Below are 16,025 nucleotides of genomic sequence, written 5' to 3' on the forward strand. Positions count from 1 at the left end.
TAAATTTAAAAATATAGGGGCATCATTAGGGGTGTGCATCGGTCGGTTCGGTTCGGTTTTGCATATAATCGGTTCGGTTTATCGGTTTTCGGTTTTAAAATATGCTAACCCAATAACAAACCAATAAGAAATTTTTTATCGGTTTATCGGTTTTTGATGTTATCGGTTCGGTTTCGGTTAACCCAATAAGAAAATGTCGATCAAATAATATATAATAGTACGTATGTTATAATTACATGTTACCAACTTACCGCCAAAACTTAATAGAAAACTTTGAATGTTGATCAAATTACTAACATTCACAAACTTGCAAAAGCTATCTCCTACAATTACGAACTAGAATTAAAACTAAAATAAAATATTTCAATGAGACAATCTTGAACAGTTGCTTGATCCACCAGATAATCAACAAAGTTCTCACCAATTTCCTAACCAAAAAATCACATAGCCTGAAAAGCTAATATTGAATCTATTTATGTATTAAATTATGTATATTTAATATTAAGGAAGGGTAAAGTAGTAAATAACTATCGTCTTATTGGGTTATCGGTTTACCCAATAACCCAATAGGAAAAACCGAAACCGACCCAATAATCCAATAATTATTTTTCTAAACCCATTAAAAATCCAATAACCCAATAACCCAATAACCATAACCCAATAACATTTTATCGGTTCGGTTTTTGCACACCCCTAGGCATCATGGCTTACGTTGCTTTTCTTGGTCATCACTCGATTGGTTCTAGAAGGTGTAGATATATCTATCTTGGCATACAAGGCTACAAAGCAGCCAGAGAGTCCTTGGAATTATGCGACTACTCTTTTCATTAAGTCAAATATTTTTAAATTTTTTTTTTTACTTTTCATTTTTGAAAAAAATAAGAAAGTACATATATTTTTTTTCTATTACACTTTTTGACTTATTTATATTGCATTTAAAGGTCAAGTAAAAAAGTGATAACTAAATCCAAAGAGAGAGTAGTATCACACAGAAAAAATTTATTACGTACGGGTATAATTATTGTCAGTTGTATGAGGCTTATTTGTTATTAACATTTAACATAATTTTATTTTTGCACTATTTTTTTCTATCCGACATTTGCATTACAATTAGAGTATTTTAAATTTAAAATTGCGTAGAGTTTTATTCGAAGAAATATACAATCTATCAAAAAAAAAATTCATATTCAAAATTTGAACTCGAGACTTCTAATTTAGTAAGAAATAATATCACCCTGTACTCGATCATATATTTGAGGAAAAACCAAAATGGGTGTGTAGAAATATTTAAATTTAATTTTTTGGATGAGTTTTAAGGAATTGAAGAAAGTGTAACCGCGAAAAATAATACTTGTGAAATAATTTTTTTGTTTTTGCATTCATTTTCTAATTTGATTTTTTTTTGAATAATATCAATAGTGCATTTTATATATATAAAACTCATTAGACAATTAAATTTGAATTTTTGACTATTCATCAAATAAATGATGGGGCCAGATGATGTTGTTTCTTGCTTTAACCGGAGGTTTCAAGTTCAAACTTTGAATACAAAAAATTCTTATTGACAATAAATAATTGAATTTTAATACAAATATTAAATAAAAAATAAAAAATCAAAAAAAATTATATTAAGAGTTAACAAGTAGAAAAAAAATGAAAAAACAGTTGGGAGGAAAAAGACGGTAAAAAAAAGGGTTAAAAATGAAATAGAAAAGGGTAATGAAATGAAGTGAAATATGGATCCCATTAACACGTTGCAGCCAAACAAGGCCTTATACAACCGACAATAACTATATCTCACCCATAATAAAATTTATCGTATCACGCATAATAAACTTTGAACTTATCAAAGTCCTATGTTTTCTTGAGTGGACCGATAAGTTGAAAAGTCTAGGCTGTTCAACAACCCATCATATATACTATTATATATAAACCAATTCAGTGCAACAACTTGAGATATGTTCCAAAGGGCAAATAATGGAAGTAACTTTGTTGTATAGTACTTCACTCTCTATTTTGTTTGTGCTTCTACTTGTTTCATCAAAACGAAGAAAACTGAATCTACCACCAAGCCCACTACTTAAACTTCCAATAGTAGGCCATCTCTATCTCCTTAAACCACCTCTATATCGCACTCTTGCTAATCTCTCAACTAAATATGGCCCTGTTTTCTCTCTTCAATTAGGTACCCGTCTTGTTGTAGCAATTTCCTCACCATCTGCTGCCGAAGAATGTTTCACCAAAAATGATATCGTTTTTGCTAATCGCCCTCGGACAATGACTGCAAAATTCATAGGCTATAACTCTACTACTGTCGTTGGTTCTCCTTATGGTGATCACTGGCGCTACCTTCGCCGCCTCTACGCACTTGAAATATTCTCCACTAATCGTCTCAACAATTTTCAGTCTATTAGGCAAGATGAAATCAAACTTTTAGTCCAAAGAGTGTTTCGCAAATCTGGAGACAATTTTGTGACTCCTGTTGAGCTTAAGTCCAAGCTTTTTCAGATGTCGTATAATATTATCATGAGAATGGTAGCTGGAAAGAGATATTACGGTGAAGAGATAGATAACGAGGAGGCAAATCATTTTCGGGTGCTTGTAGAAGAGGTTATTTCTTTTGGGGGTGTATCAAATGCCGCGGATTTCATGCCTGCAATATTTCTGTTGTTTTTCAGGAGTACGGAGAAAAAAATAGCAAAGCTTGGTAATAAGATGGACGAGCTCTTGCAAGGTTTGGTTGATGAACATCGCCACGATAAAAGCAGGAATACTATGATTGATCATTTGCTTTCTTTGCAAGAATCAGAACCAGAGTATTACACTGATCAGATCATCAAAGGGATTGTTTTGGTAAGCTTAGTAGGCCTTTGACCATAGGATTTGGGACCCTAATTTCAAGTTTAATTTCACGAAATTTCAACTTGTCTTATTCATTAACAACTGCAGGTCATGCTGAATGCGGGGACTGAAACGTCATCTGTGACAATAGAATGGGCGATGTCTCTTCTACTTAACCATCCAGAGGTGTTGGAGAAGGCCAGAAATGAAATAGACAACCATGTGGGTAAGGATCGTTTGATGGATGAAGCGGATTTACCCAAGCTCAAATACCTTCAAAGTATTATCTCCGAGACACTACGATTGTTCCCAGCAGCACCATTGCTAGTGCCTCATGAGTCATCTGATGATTGCAAGGTCGCTGGCTTCCACATTCCACGAGGCACGATGCTACTGGTGAATGCTTGGTCCATCCACAGGGATCCTTTACTTTGGGAGGATCCAGAGAGCTTCAAGCCAGAAAGGTTTCATGGTGTGGAAGTGGAATCATGGAAGCTATTGCCTTTTGGAATGGGAAGGAGAGCTTGCCCTGGCTCCGGACTTGCTCAACGTGTGGTTGGTTTAGCTTTAGGAACTTTAGTGCAGTGTTTTGAATGGAAAAGGGTAAGCAATGAGAAGGTCGATTTGACAGAAGGAAAAGGTCTCACTATGCCAAAAGCTGAGCCACTCATGGCTAGATGCAAAGCTCGTGAAATTGTTCACAAAGTTCTTTCGGAAACATCCTAATGTTTCTCTTGCATGTTGTTAGTTTAGAAAGGTTTGAATAAGTCATGTATCATGTATCTTCATTGTGTCATATACTATGCAATATCTGAGTTTCTGATTTATCATTCAGATACTTTTGGTATAATATACATATGAGGTGCTGCGGATTTAATGGATTCAATTGAAATCATCTCAAATATATGCATATGAAAGAAAAATGTTAACAGATATTAATTCAGAACCCACCCATAATTTTAAATGTACAATAGATCAGTGGTAAGAACTTTCGCGGTTGAACCCATCAATTTAAATCCTTCTGGTATACGAAGTGGAAACAAGGCTAGAAGCCTTGAGACTCAATTACAACTCCCAATTGCAGTAAGTACTTGGTATCTTCGGTAAACAAGACATCATTTCTTCTCAGGAACTGCTCAAATTTCATATATCTGAACTTGCTGGTGTCCTCATGGTGGAACCTGTTTCCATGCTTCACGGAGAAGCTGGTATCTGACAACATTCCTTGCAGGTTTTGCTAAATTTGGATAATCCTTGAAGCTATCAGCAAGGAACGAAGTAAACGGTGAGTCTAGCTCATCAAGCTCAACATCACTGGTGTATGTTTTCTTAAGCACAGATGAACCACTACTCTTTGGAACTTGATTTCCAACCTTCTCTATAAAAGTGGTGAGAGACAATGCTGGAGGAGGTGTATAGGCCGTCCAGGTTGCAGTACAAGGGAAGCTAGTGTAGGGCTCTCCTGGTACATCCTTCACATCATTAATCAGGAAAAATAGAGTACGTAAGAAAGGGTATGATTTGATGATTAATGAGTTCCATAAAAAGAGTAAATTGCAATTAAGTTTCATGGATGGTAAATCTGCTGGAAAGAAACAAATGAGAGGGAAAACTTACTTCAGAATCCAGGGTCTCTACAACATTTTTCGGAATTGGATTTGGACGGAACTCATCTGGGACAAAATTAGCAAGGACTCTTTTGATCAAAACTGGACTGAATATTGGGCAGACCTAGCAACAGCAAGTTCACAAATAAGTACAGAGAAAATGGATTTCTAGAGATTGATCTATAAAGGGGAACTAGGACTAACTTCTTTTCTTGTGGATGCATCGATGAGCACTTCAAATGGAAGCATCATGAGGTTGCTCAATGCATTAAGGAGTCGAAAAGCCTTGAATGATTCTGTTTTCTTGTCATTTCCAAAGATGTTACTATACTCCGGTGAGTCTTCATCTTCAAAGCCAATAAGATCAGTCAGCCATCTAGACCAGCTTCCGACCTATCAATAACAAATGCTCATAATCACTAAATTATTACTCTCTTGAACCAAATGTGGTACTCATTTCCCTTCTTAAGAGTGAAATCAAGAGATCTTCGACATTTATATATATGAGAATTGAAATTCAAAATATTTTGTGAAATTTAGTGCAATGGATTCAAGAGAGCACGTTGTGTCACGACTCTCAAGTAACAAGAGAGTAAGGAGTTATAAGAACTAAGCACTGGAATCACATAGGTATGCACAACTATATTCTCACTTCATAACAGTGATGTATATTATCAACAAATACTGGCCATTGTTAGTAGCTTAACCTTGCGTAAATAATGGAAGTGCTTCATAAATAAATATTTCAAGAATAATAAACGAGTAAGAAACTAGTCATGCTTAAGCTAACTTTCTTTACTCACAGCATTTTTCAACTGTGCCCCAGCTCCAAAGCTTGATTTTCCAGGAGGAATTGGAAGGACCTTACGATCACTTATAGGATCAAACATTGGATCTGTTGGCATTTCTTCGGTGGATTCACGAAGAATCGCATTGAACATTGCCACATCCAATCTACTCACCAACTGTTTCATTACCTAGAAACACAATGAATACATTTCACTGTAAGACATTGCTTGAGGAAAAAAAAGATGCTGGGAAATTGGTTAGTAACTGGAACTACGAATCTCACACAGACTGAGTACAAGTACTAGGTATAAACAGGCATCCCATTCTAATGAATCAACTCACCAACTTTGGCAGAACAGGTAAGCAGCCACATTTATGTCCCAGTGCTCGAAGGGGACAAAGCCTTTCACAGGCATCCTTCAGAGCTCTTTTCCAAAGTTTTACAGAAAGTTTACCCTGCTCTTGATCACCCAAAGAATGTCTACTACCATATGTTTTCTTCACTCTTGAGGCCCTAGTCTTACTAGTTTTTGCAGTCCCAAACTGCATATGTGGAGTCAGAGTCTGCAGGCAAAAATAAGGCATTGCACCGTAAAGAAAGTAGCACTTGTTATGACAGAAAAGCACAGAGAAAATTTAGGTGATCAACCTGCCACCAAAGAGACTTGGTGATCTTGGAGAAGATCCAACCTTCAAGTTTTTCCAATGCTTGAGTGAATGATTCGATATCCTCCCAGTTATAATATTGCTTAACTAAATAATTCTTGTTCCCTTGGTTGGCGATGTATTTGATGCTTTGCTGCATATATATTTTCTCTAACGCAGACTTACCTCTGTTGACAGTACTTTCAGTGGGTGCCCCTTCATTAAATTGCAGTCCAGCAGCAGCCTGGCTGATGATTGCTCTTAACATAATGGAATTTGACAGCCAGAAAGTCAACCTATTTGTGAAGAAAATAAATTAAAGAAATCCTGTAAAGCTTTTTACTCTATCCTTAAACATATTTGTTACACCATATCGACAAGATTAGTTGGTCGCACCCTAAAAAATGATTGCTTATGCAGACATGAGGTTGCTAAGTTGTTCTTTTCTCGGATCCACTATTCACTTAATTTAGATCAATGGAGTATTGGTGGTTATAAATTAATTAGAAGCTGGCTAATTCAAAGTACCATGAAACTTAAGTAACTTATCAATCAATCACGTGATTGTACCTTGGAACATCGCTTCCACATGCTTTAGAAACCAAAGCTAATCCTGAAACAGCAGCTCTAGCAGCACTTGCCTGTTTAGCAGGGGATTTTGTTCTCCAGGCGTGGAGATAAAATCTAGCAAGGCGCCTGGCTGGGGTGTGAACCTTGTTCATCGAACTTCCATGCTCAGCAACTACAGAATAAAGGCCAACTTCAATAGCTGCAGCTTCTTTCAGTTCTTCCTCAAGCATCTGAATTCTAGACTCCTGTTCAGGTTTACTCTTCGACAAAACATTTGCAGGAACTCTTTTTTCAGTAGCTGAAGTAGTACTGGTAGTATTCTTTGGTTCTTTTTTCTCCACGGTATTCTTTGGTTCTTTTTTCTCACCAGTACTCTTTGGTTCTTTTTTCTCCACGGTATTCGTTGGTTCTTTTTTCTCCACTGCAGTACTTTTAGCAATACTAGTTTCTATGGGTGTCTGTTCTTTCATTTCATTCTTAGTAATCTCAGTGTTGCCCAAAAACACATTTGGAGTCATAGAGTCTCTAATCTGAACAGACTTCACTGGCTTCAGTCGACCATTTGTGATCTGAACTCCAAGAGCTTTCCAACTCATCGTTACTTGTCTTTTTATAGATTTAGCTTTTTTGTTTTCTGACAAGTCTCTTGTCTCACCATGGAGATGATCATCATGTCCAAATTCATGATCTGTTGTTTCATCCGCACTATTTTGACTGTCCATACCTGCCTGACTATGCATATGAGAAGATGTAATTTTTGATATCAATCTATCAATGTATTTTTCTTTGGCGTGCTGAGTATTTTCTTCACTTTTGCTTGTTCCACTGGCTGCCTCTTCGTTAAAGTCACTCTGCAGTTAAGCTCATTCGAATAATAAACAGAAAATAACACTACAGTGGACAGGAAGCACAACTTTGTATTCAATTAACCAGACATTCTCATTAATTTTCAGTCGTACTTAGGAACAGGAAAGCTGAAGCTGGAGTTACATGTTAAAATTCTAGAAGCATGATATGAACTAGACTCGTACGATCCCCAAGCTGCAGATGGTATATTTCGACCAGAATTATCTTACTTAGTAATAAAACACCTAAGAACATGCTTATTTTTTCAGATGAGGTTGAGAAAACTGATGAATAACTTAAAGTACCTTTTCAAGCCGAGATGGTGATGCCCGTGCAACCTTAAAAAGAGAAGCATCAATCAGTAAAAAAAGCATAAGCAGAGTTATTCAGACTGATATGATTGGATTGAACTTTGAAATACCTTCACATTGTTAGATGGTGAACCCCAAGCAGCTTCAAAAACAGAAGAAGAAAAAGTTGAGGATGAATGCGAGGAAACATCATCATCAGTGTAAGAAGCAAAATCAGAATCATATTCAGCATCATCAATCATCATGTCTGATTCTTGCTTATCTTTTGCTGGCTGTACCTTAACATACAAAGATGGTTGCAGCAAGCTTTTCGAACTCTTCTTGCAGTTTAAAGGAACACTAATAGCTAAAGTTTCTCTGATAATTCCATATTCTCCAAAATTAATCGAAGCTGTCCCCAATAGCGGACCTTGAGCTGCATTATCTTTTGTGTACTCATACAAAGAGAAATCCAAGTTATTCTTTAGAAATTTATCTTTTGTTTTTTTCTCGCGACATAATGTTAAGAATAAGGTGAAAGTCTTGTTGATTTCAAGATAGTCATCCTCAACAGAGGCAGTAACAAATCCAGAATTACGATCACCATTCTCCCACTGAAGTAATACAGATTGAACCGATCTCAAAGACTCTGATGGAGGCCAAGGCCTGATCAGCTGAATATTAACAATGTAATCAATTTGGAAAGAAGCACCTTTTTTCTTCTTCTTCTGTCCAAGTACCATGGCTTGATAATAACTCGCGATTCAACTAACATCAAACAAACCAGAAAAAACAATGTGTTAGTAAACAACAAATCATAGAATCATAGATTAAAAACAGTAGAGAAGATTTTTACCCAACAAAATTATATGCCGTGTGTTATGCTCTTTTGTTACGTCTTCCAGGCAGAGTTTGTGAAGACTTTAATGGTACAGTGAACTTGGTATATTTTTTATTTTTTTGGAGATTGTTTGTTGGGAGAATAATGAATATAGAGAAATAGAAAACGAAGATGAACAAGCAATTCGTGCGTCCAACTACATGAAAAGAAGTCATTTATTTGGAGAGGCAGAAAAAACAAAAAATGACTAATTAAATATAGGTGACTTGAGACTAATATCCCTAACGGCTTCTCCACCGGCCAATATTGAAGAAAATGATATTATTAACGTCTTAGTTAATTTTGTGGTTTGCCACTAATATTGATTAATGCCTAACCATTAGCTAAATTTAATATTGGGTTTGTATAGGATAATCTATCATTTGTTTTTGTGCATTCATCTGATTAGTGATTATTAGTTGTTAACATTAACACTTACCTTTTGAATAAGCTCAGTAAAAATGTCATTTATAGTCAAGGTACAGGAGTTAATTTTATGACATTGGTAAAAGGTGGATGAATTCATAGATTGCTGATCTAGCGGTGTGGTGTTAATAAAAGTGAAAGACTGTTATCCTTCTGTAAATTTTAATTCCTCCTTTACTTCTTTTCCCAATTTTGTTCTAATGGTGCTGTCCCCGTTCGGATTAAATTACACGGAGTCCGAAGTCAAAAGGGCATAAAAAATTGTCAAATATTTCGAAAGGACATATCATTTTTTTTTAACCAAAAAGGTAAAATTGCTCCTGATGGAGCGATTTTGATCCGACAAATTTTTTTTTTAATATCACTGCGAGTGCAGTGTTTTTCGAAAAAAAAATTGAAATTGAAATCGCTGCTATAGCGATTTAAGAAAAAAGAATTTTTTTTTTGATGAAATGTGGGGCGATTTTTGTGTTTTTTTTTTAAAAAATTAACACGTCAATTTTATCAGAAGAAAAATCGCTCCTGCCCTTTTCGTTAAAAATATATATATATATATATATATATTTAAAATTTTTGACAAATATTTTTTTGCTTTTTGACTTCGAACTCAAATTACATGCATCTCAATTGATCAATCAATGCTAGAGTGCTAAAAGATCTAGCAGATGTGCAAATGGCATCGAACTGTGCAGATTGCAGAAAACGAGCTACTGCCACAAATTTAATGACCAACGTCGTTTACTCTATCATCTTTATGAAAACAAGAAGAGTAGAATTTGATGAATTGCGTGGCAAATGTGTGAGATATCGCAAATACCAAACAAGTCTGTCTGAATTTGCATCACCCAATGTCTATTTCCTGCCAAATTTGGCATCCCCACAAACAGTTTTCCTCTTTCTTTTATTTTTATTTGTCCACTTATTTATGAGATTTTAACTTAACTAAGCCATTATATAAAGTCATTCACCAAAATAATATGTTTTTCTAAAATTTTACAAAACTAGTATAAACGTATTCCACAGTAACGTTTTAGGATATATTTTATTTTTTAAAAGTTGATGGCGTCAGATTGATATACGTTACTCGCAGTAACGTTTTACTCCTAAAACGTTACTCATAGTAACGTTTTAGGAGTAAAACGTTACTGAAAATAACGTTTTAGGAGTAAAATGTTACTTACAGTAACGTATATCAACTTAATACTGTTAGTTTTTAAAAAATAAAATATACCCTAAAACGTTACCGTGAAATACGTTTATACTAGTTTTGTAAAATTTTAGAAAAATATATTACTTTGGTAAATTGTTTTATATAATGGCTTAGTTTGGTTAAAAATTCCTTATTTATTTACCAAATCATTTTGTGAATCATAATACGAAGGATCAATGGATATGGATATAAATGATAATACTCATAAGAATCAATATTTCTTAAAAGGCATGCAAAATCTAAACTAGACAAATAAAAATAAACATGCAGTGTGATATGGAGGAATAATCCAAGAATTAGAGCCCCTCGCATTCACATCAACCAACAAATTTTTTTTTAAAAAAATTGAGATGAAAGGAACTCCATTCTTGTCATTAAATCTTTCATACAGACGTCTATGAAAATTAACTTTCCTAAATTGAAATACAAAGGCTTATTTTCTTCCCTTGTATTGTACTAAAGCACTTTCTACAGTTGCAATGCATAGCTAGTTCTAGATTAAGCAAAGAAAGAGAAATTTTACACATTATTAAGCAATAATGATATAACATAAATACAAAAGCTTATAGTAACCTCAGAATAGTTGAGATATATAGGCAGTCAAGTTCAGTGGAACAGTTAAGTGCATGCAATCTAGTCGCAACATTTAAGTCATCTCAACTAATATGCGACTGAGACATGACTGATTGATGCAAGTAAATCAAAGAAAATAGGACAGAAACAGTAGCTCTGGTAAGAAAAGCAAATCTGGGCGTTTAATACACATTGGAGAAAAAGAAACTAGCCAATACCTAAATTATACAACTAAAAGTACGATAACACTCAACTACTTACTGCCTTGAAATCCTAGCATCCCTCATTTTTCTCTCTCAATCAGTCAAGATAAACAAACGAATTCAAGAGAACAGAACAAACCACCTTCACCATCTGATTGCTTTCTTCACTTTCGATCTAATCACTTTCGCTCCGGCTGGGTTTTGAGGAGGTGAATCCAACCTGATCAATACATATGAAAACTTAACACAAATTTATTTCGTATAATTAAACACATGGAGAGTCAATGAACTCGATGTATCAAAAACCTGATAATCATCATTACTCGGAATCCAGTCGTTTGTCGCTGGATTAGTTTTGAACTCTTTGGCTCTACCATTCTCATAACCACCATTCAATTGAAGATCGTAAATGTTTCCATTCGTTTGATTGACCACCTTTATGAACCCACTTCCAGTCTGCCAAAAATTGAGCAGTAACCCAACAAATAGTGAATAACATAAACAATCTTCGTATCCTGGATCCAGCCTATATTGAATATGATTCAATTGAACCCAGAAAATAAAGGTAATCATAAATTCAAAAGCAATAAACCGTTTCGTGCGAAAGAGACGAGTAGAGAACCGTGTGATGCTGTTTGTCAATGGAAACCAACTCATTGTAATACTGAGTTTCCACGAACTCGTCTTGCTCCGAGCAATTAGTTTCCGGAAAAAAGCTACCACCCTGATCAAAATCAGAAGGAGTGATCAGAAAGAGTAAAATAATATGTACCAGCAGGGAAAATTAGCAGAGTACCTGTGATTGAAGAGATCGGAGATTGTCAAGTTCTGGAATAGGGAAATCTTCTAAAGGGGAATTGGGGATGACTGAATCAGGTTCGCTGCGATTAGGTTTGGCGAGTCTTTTAGGTGCTTGAGCATCGAACAAGGCTTTGACCTGGTTGGCGATTCGCAGCTGCTCATCTTCGTCTAAAACTTCGTCGCTCCGGCTAGGTTTAACCACCGTTAGATGCCGTTCCATGATATTGTCAGAGGTGTAAAAGGTGTGGGTCGTCAACGCCTACTGAAATTAGTAAATTCACGCATTCAGTAACAACATTCCAGATTCCAGTTCACAACAAAACCATGGGCGCATTCCACACTGTTGCCATTTGCCACGTCCCTGTCTCACCATTTTTTTTAAAAAAAAAAAATTTCGTGTCCATAACTCACATTGCAGTTTGGATGGCGCACGACAAGATTATAAAACTTTCTAACATATTTTTTTTTAACATTTTGTTCTTAAAATGGATATCTTTCATTTTATTCTTAAAATGGATATCTTTAATTAACGGTGAAATAATTTACAATTCAAGTCCGTGTGAATCCTGACTATTAATGCTTTATGTTTGAAATAAAATGGTGTGAATCCTGACTACTAATGCTTTATGTTTGAAATAAAATGATAAATAAAGATAATTGATTTTGAAGAAGTGTATTCCAATCCAAATTAAAATAATATCAAATCTTGTTGAATGCCTTGAATTGGACCCGTTACAAACAGAAAGGACGGTATACAATGTTGTTGTATTGGGCCCTTAATTATCTGTCAATTCTGTATGTTGGGCCCAAGCCTGTTAGGGCATAGCTTAGCACTATATATAGACGCTATGGCAAACCCTATTCTGTAATTCTGTTCTTGCCTCTCCTTAATAAACCTGCTCTCCCTCTTCCCGTGGACGTAGCCAATGTCCGGGGGGGCGGAGACGCCCCCGGCCCGACGGTATACAATGTTGTTGTATTGGGCCCTTAATTATCTGTCAATTCTGTATGTTGGGCCCAAGCCTGTTAGGGCATAGCTTAGCACTATATATAGACGCTATGGCAAACCCTATTCTGTAATTCTGTTCTTGCCTCTCCTTAATAAACCTGCTCTCCCTCTTCCCGTGGACGTAGCCAATGTCCGGGGGGGCGGAGACGCCCCCGGCCCGACGGTATACAATGTTGTTGTATTGGGCCCTTAATTATCTGTCAATTCTGTATGTTGGGCCCAAGCCTGTTAGGGCATAGCTTAGCACTATATATAGACGCTATGGCAAACCCTATTCTGTAATTCTGTTCTTGCCTCTCCTTAATAAACCTGCTCTCCCTCTTCCCGTGGACGTAGCCAATGTCCGGGGGGGCGGAGACGCCCCCGGCCCGACGGTATACAATGTTGTTGTATTGGGCCCTTAATTATCTGTCAATTCTGTATGTTGGGCCCAAGCCTGTTAGGGCATAGCTTAGCACTATATATAGACGCTATGGCAAACCCTATTCTGTAATTCTGTTCTTGCCTCTCCTTAATAAACCTGCTCTCCCTCTTCCCGTGGACGTAGCCAATGTCCGGGGGGGCGGAGACGCCCCCGGCCCGACGGTATACAATGTTGTTGTATTGGGCCCTTAATTATCTGTCAATTCTGTATGTTGGGCCCAAGCCTGTTAGGGCATAGCTTAGCACTATATATAGACGCTATGGCAAACCCTATTCTGTAATTCTGTTCTTGCCTCTCCTTAATAAACCTGCTCTCCCTCTTCCCGTGGACGTAGCCAATGTCCGGGGGGGCGGAGACGCCCCCGGCCCGACGGTATACAATGTTGTTGTATTGGGCCCTTAATTATCTGTCAATTCTGTATGTTGGGCCCAAGCCTGTTAGGGCATAGCTTAGCACTATATATAGACGCTATGGCAAACCCTATTCTGTAATTCTGTTCTTGCCTCTCCTTAATAAACCTGCTCTCCCTCTTCCCGTGGACGTAGCCAATGTCCGGGGGGGCGGAGACGCCCCCGGCCCGACGGTATACAATGTTGTTGTATTGGGCCCTTAATTATCTGTCAATTCTGTATGTTGGGCCCAAGCCTGTTAGGGCATAGCTTAGCACTATATATAGACGCTATGGCAAACCCTATTCTGTAATTCTGTTCTTGCCTCTCCTTAATAAACCTGCTCTCCCTCTTCCCGTGGACGTAGCCAATGTCCGGGGGGGCGGAGACGCCCCCGGCCCGACGGTATACAATGTTGTTGTATTGGGCCCTTAATTATCTGTCAATTCTGTATGTTGGGCCCAAGCCTGTTAGGGCATAGCTTAGCACTATATATAGACGCTATGGCAAACCCTATTCTGTAATTCTGTTCTTGCCTCTCCTTAATAAACCTGCTCTCCCTCTTCCCGTGGACGTAGCCAATGTCCGGGGGGGCGGAGACGCCCCCGGCCCGACGGTATACAATGTTGTTGTATTGGGCCCTTAATTATCTGTCAATTCTGTATGTTGGGCCCAAGCCTGTTAGGGCATAGCTTAGCACTATATATAGACGCTATGGCAAACCCTATTCTGTAATTCTGTTCTTGCCTCTCCTTAATAAACCTGCTCTCCCTCTTCCCGTGGACGTAGCCAATGTCCGGGGGGGCGGAGACGCCCCCGGCCCGACGGTATACAATGTTGTTGTATTGGGCCCTTAATTATCTGTCAATTCTGTATGTTGGGCCCAAGCCTGTTAGGGCATAGCTTAGCACTATATATAGACGCTATGGCAAACCCTATTCTGTAATTCTGTTCTTGCCTCTCCTTAATAAACCTGCTCTCCCTCTTCCCGTGGACGTAGCCAATGTCCGGGGGGGCGGAGACGCCCCCGGCCCGACGGTATACAATGTTGTTGTATTGGGCCCTTAATTATCTGTCAATTCTGTATGTTGGGCCCAAGCCTGTTAGGGCATAGCTTAGCACTATATATAGACGCTATGGCAAACCCTATTCTGTAATTCTGTTCTTGCCTCTCCTTAATAAACCTGCTCTCCCTCTTCCCGTGGACGTAGCCAATGTCCGGGGGGGCGGAGACGCCCCCGGCCCGACGGTATACAATGTTGTTGTATTGGGCCCTTAATTATCTGTCAATTCTGTATGTTGGGCCCAAGCCTGTTAGGGCATAGCTTAGCACTATATATAGACGCTATGGCAAACCCTATTCTGTAATTCTGTTCTTGCCTCTCCTTAATAAACCTGCTCTCCCTCTTCCCGTGGACGTAGCCAATGTCCGGGGGGGCGGAGACGCCCCCGGCCCGACGGTATACAATGTTGTTGTATTGGGCCCTTAATTATCTGTCAATTCTGTATGTTGGGCCCAAGCCTGTTAGGGCATAGCTTAGCACTATATATAGACGCTATGGCAAACCCTATTCTGTAATTCTGTTCTTGCCTCTCCTTAATAAACCTGCTCTCCCTCTTCCCGTGGACGTAGCCAATGTCCGGGGGGGCGGAGACGCCCCCGGCCCGACGGTATACAATGTTGTTGTATTGGGCCCTTAATTATCTGTCAATTCTGTATGTTGGGCCCAAGCCTGTTAGGGCATAGCTTAGCACTATATATAGACGCTATGGCAAACCCTATTCTGTAATTCTGTTCTTGCCTCTCCTTAATAAACCTGCTCTCCCTCTTCCCGTGGACGTAGCCAATTTATTGGTGAACCACGTAAATCTGTTGTCTTGTTTTTAGCGTTTATATTTTCTCGTATTATCTCGAATTCCGCATAACAAATCTCTTATATATATATATATACTAACATAAATCACAAGTAAAAACTTAAAACATAATGCTTAGACTATATCAATAATAGAAATCCAAACATAATTTATTTTACAGAAAATGACCTAAAATATTTGGAAATAGTATAAAACTATCCTTCATCCACGTATTGGCTTAAAAATGTCTTCTCATCCACCTACTGGCTCCAAAAGTATCCTTCTCATCTACTTTTGGGTTCAAAATTGACCACTTATTTAACGATTTTAAATTTAAATTATATAAATATTTTTTTAAAATACTTGGCGCTCAACTATTGACTATAATTTAATTTATTAGTGTCATTTATAAATCACCCACTACCCACCCAATTAATAAACCAATTTTGATCTCAAAATCGCCCTAAACACTACTAAAACACGACGAAATTATAGATTCCTGAAAATGAAATCCAAAATTATTCGAGTCTGAATTGAAGCCCCAATTAAATATAAGTTGAACCGCTTATTTAGGAGGATACTTTCAATAGGATTCTCTGTGAATTCGAAATTTATTATTAAAGATAAAGAAGAAGTACATCCGAATCAATTCATGCATTTTTTAAATA

General features: G+C 37.5%; 3 protein-coding genes across 5 annotated transcripts; 1 reads left to right on the forward strand and 2 right to left on the reverse strand.

Moving 5' to 3' along the window:
• Positions 1-1,888: 1,888 nt before the first annotated feature.
• Positions 1,889-3,727, forward strand: LOC107011466 (cytochrome P450 81D1-like). Its single transcript, XM_015210980.2, has 2 exons — positions 1,889-2,853; positions 2,950-3,727. The coding sequence occupies exons 1-2, from the start codon at positions 1,978-1,980 to the stop codon at positions 3,565-3,567; spliced, it is 1,494 nt and encodes a 497-aa protein (XP_015066466.1). The 5' UTR covers positions 1,889-1,977; the 3' UTR covers positions 3,568-3,727.
• Positions 3,723-8,607, reverse strand: LOC107011463. Its single transcript, XM_015210976.2, has 10 exons — positions 8,445-8,607; positions 7,720-8,356; positions 7,604-7,636; positions 6,453-7,303; positions 5,887-6,178; positions 5,580-5,801; positions 5,252-5,425; positions 4,653-4,841; positions 4,459-4,572; positions 3,723-4,313 (listed from the first exon to the last, which is right to left on the reverse strand). Exons 2-10 carry the CDS (start codon positions 8,329-8,331, stop codon positions 4,011-4,013), a joined length of 2,790 nt encoding a protein of 929 aa, XP_015066462.1. The 5' UTR covers positions 8,332-8,356; positions 8,445-8,607; the 3' UTR covers positions 3,723-4,010.
• A 2,183-nt stretch (positions 8,608-10,790) lies between these two features.
• Positions 10,791-12,125, reverse strand: LOC107010383. 3 transcript variants are annotated; one of them, XM_015209662.2, is made up of 4 exons: positions 11,677-12,125; positions 11,473-11,604; positions 11,187-11,336; positions 10,791-11,100 (listed from the first exon to the last, which is right to left on the reverse strand). In XM_015209662.2, exons 1-4 carry the CDS (start codon positions 11,899-11,901, stop codon positions 11,056-11,058), a joined length of 552 nt encoding a protein of 183 aa, XP_015065148.1. In that variant the 5' UTR covers positions 11,902-12,125; the 3' UTR covers positions 10,791-11,055. The 3 variants fall into 3 exon arrangements, with proteins under 3 accessions (XP_015065148.1, XP_015065151.1, XP_015065150.1); XM_015209665.2 differs by having other exon boundaries at positions 11,503-11,604; positions 11,677-12,120; XM_015209664.2 differs by having other exon boundaries at positions 10,791-11,336; positions 11,503-11,604.
• Positions 12,126-16,025: the final 3,900 nt, after the last annotated feature.

Source organism: Solanum pennellii, chromosome 2, assembly GCF_001406875.1.
Source record: "Solanum pennellii chromosome 2, SPENNV200".
Lineage (NCBI taxonomy): Eukaryota > Viridiplantae > Streptophyta > Magnoliopsida > Solanales > Solanaceae > Solanum > Solanum pennellii.

Bases quoted from the DNA above. Each gene is read 5' to 3' on its own strand.
- LOC107011466 (XM_015210980.2), top strand. From the start codon at position 1,978: ATGGAAGTAACTTTGTTGTATAGTACTTCACTCTCTATTTTGTTTGTG. The intron at 2,854-2,949 runs GTAAGCTTAGTA...TAACAACTGCAG, and splicing joins TCATCAAAGGGATTGTTTTG to GTCATGCTGAATGCGGGGAC.
- LOC107011463 (XM_015210976.2), bottom strand. From the start codon at position 8,331: ATGGTACTTGGACAGAAGAAGAAGAAAAAAGGTGCTTCTTTCCAAATT. The intron at 5,426-5,579 runs GTGAGTTGATTC...TTGTGTTTCTAG, and splicing joins TACCTGTTCTGCCAAAGTTG to GTAATGAAACAGTTGGTGAG. The intron at 4,314-4,458 runs GTAAGTTTTCCC...AATGATGTGAAG, and splicing joins TAGAGACCCTGGATTCTGAA to GATGTACCAGGAGAGCCCTA.
- LOC107010383 (XM_015209662.2), bottom strand. From the start codon at position 11,901: ATGGAACGGCATCTAACGGTGGTTAAACCTAGCCGGAGCGACGAAGTT. The intron at 11,605-11,676 runs GTACTCTGCTAA...GATTTTGATCAG, and splicing joins TCCGATCTCTTCAATCACAG to GGTGGTAGCTTTTTTCCGGA. The intron at 11,337-11,472 runs GTTTATTGCTTT...AATTTTTGGCAG, and splicing joins CGTCTCTTTCGCACGAAACG to ACTGGAAGTGGGTTCATAAA.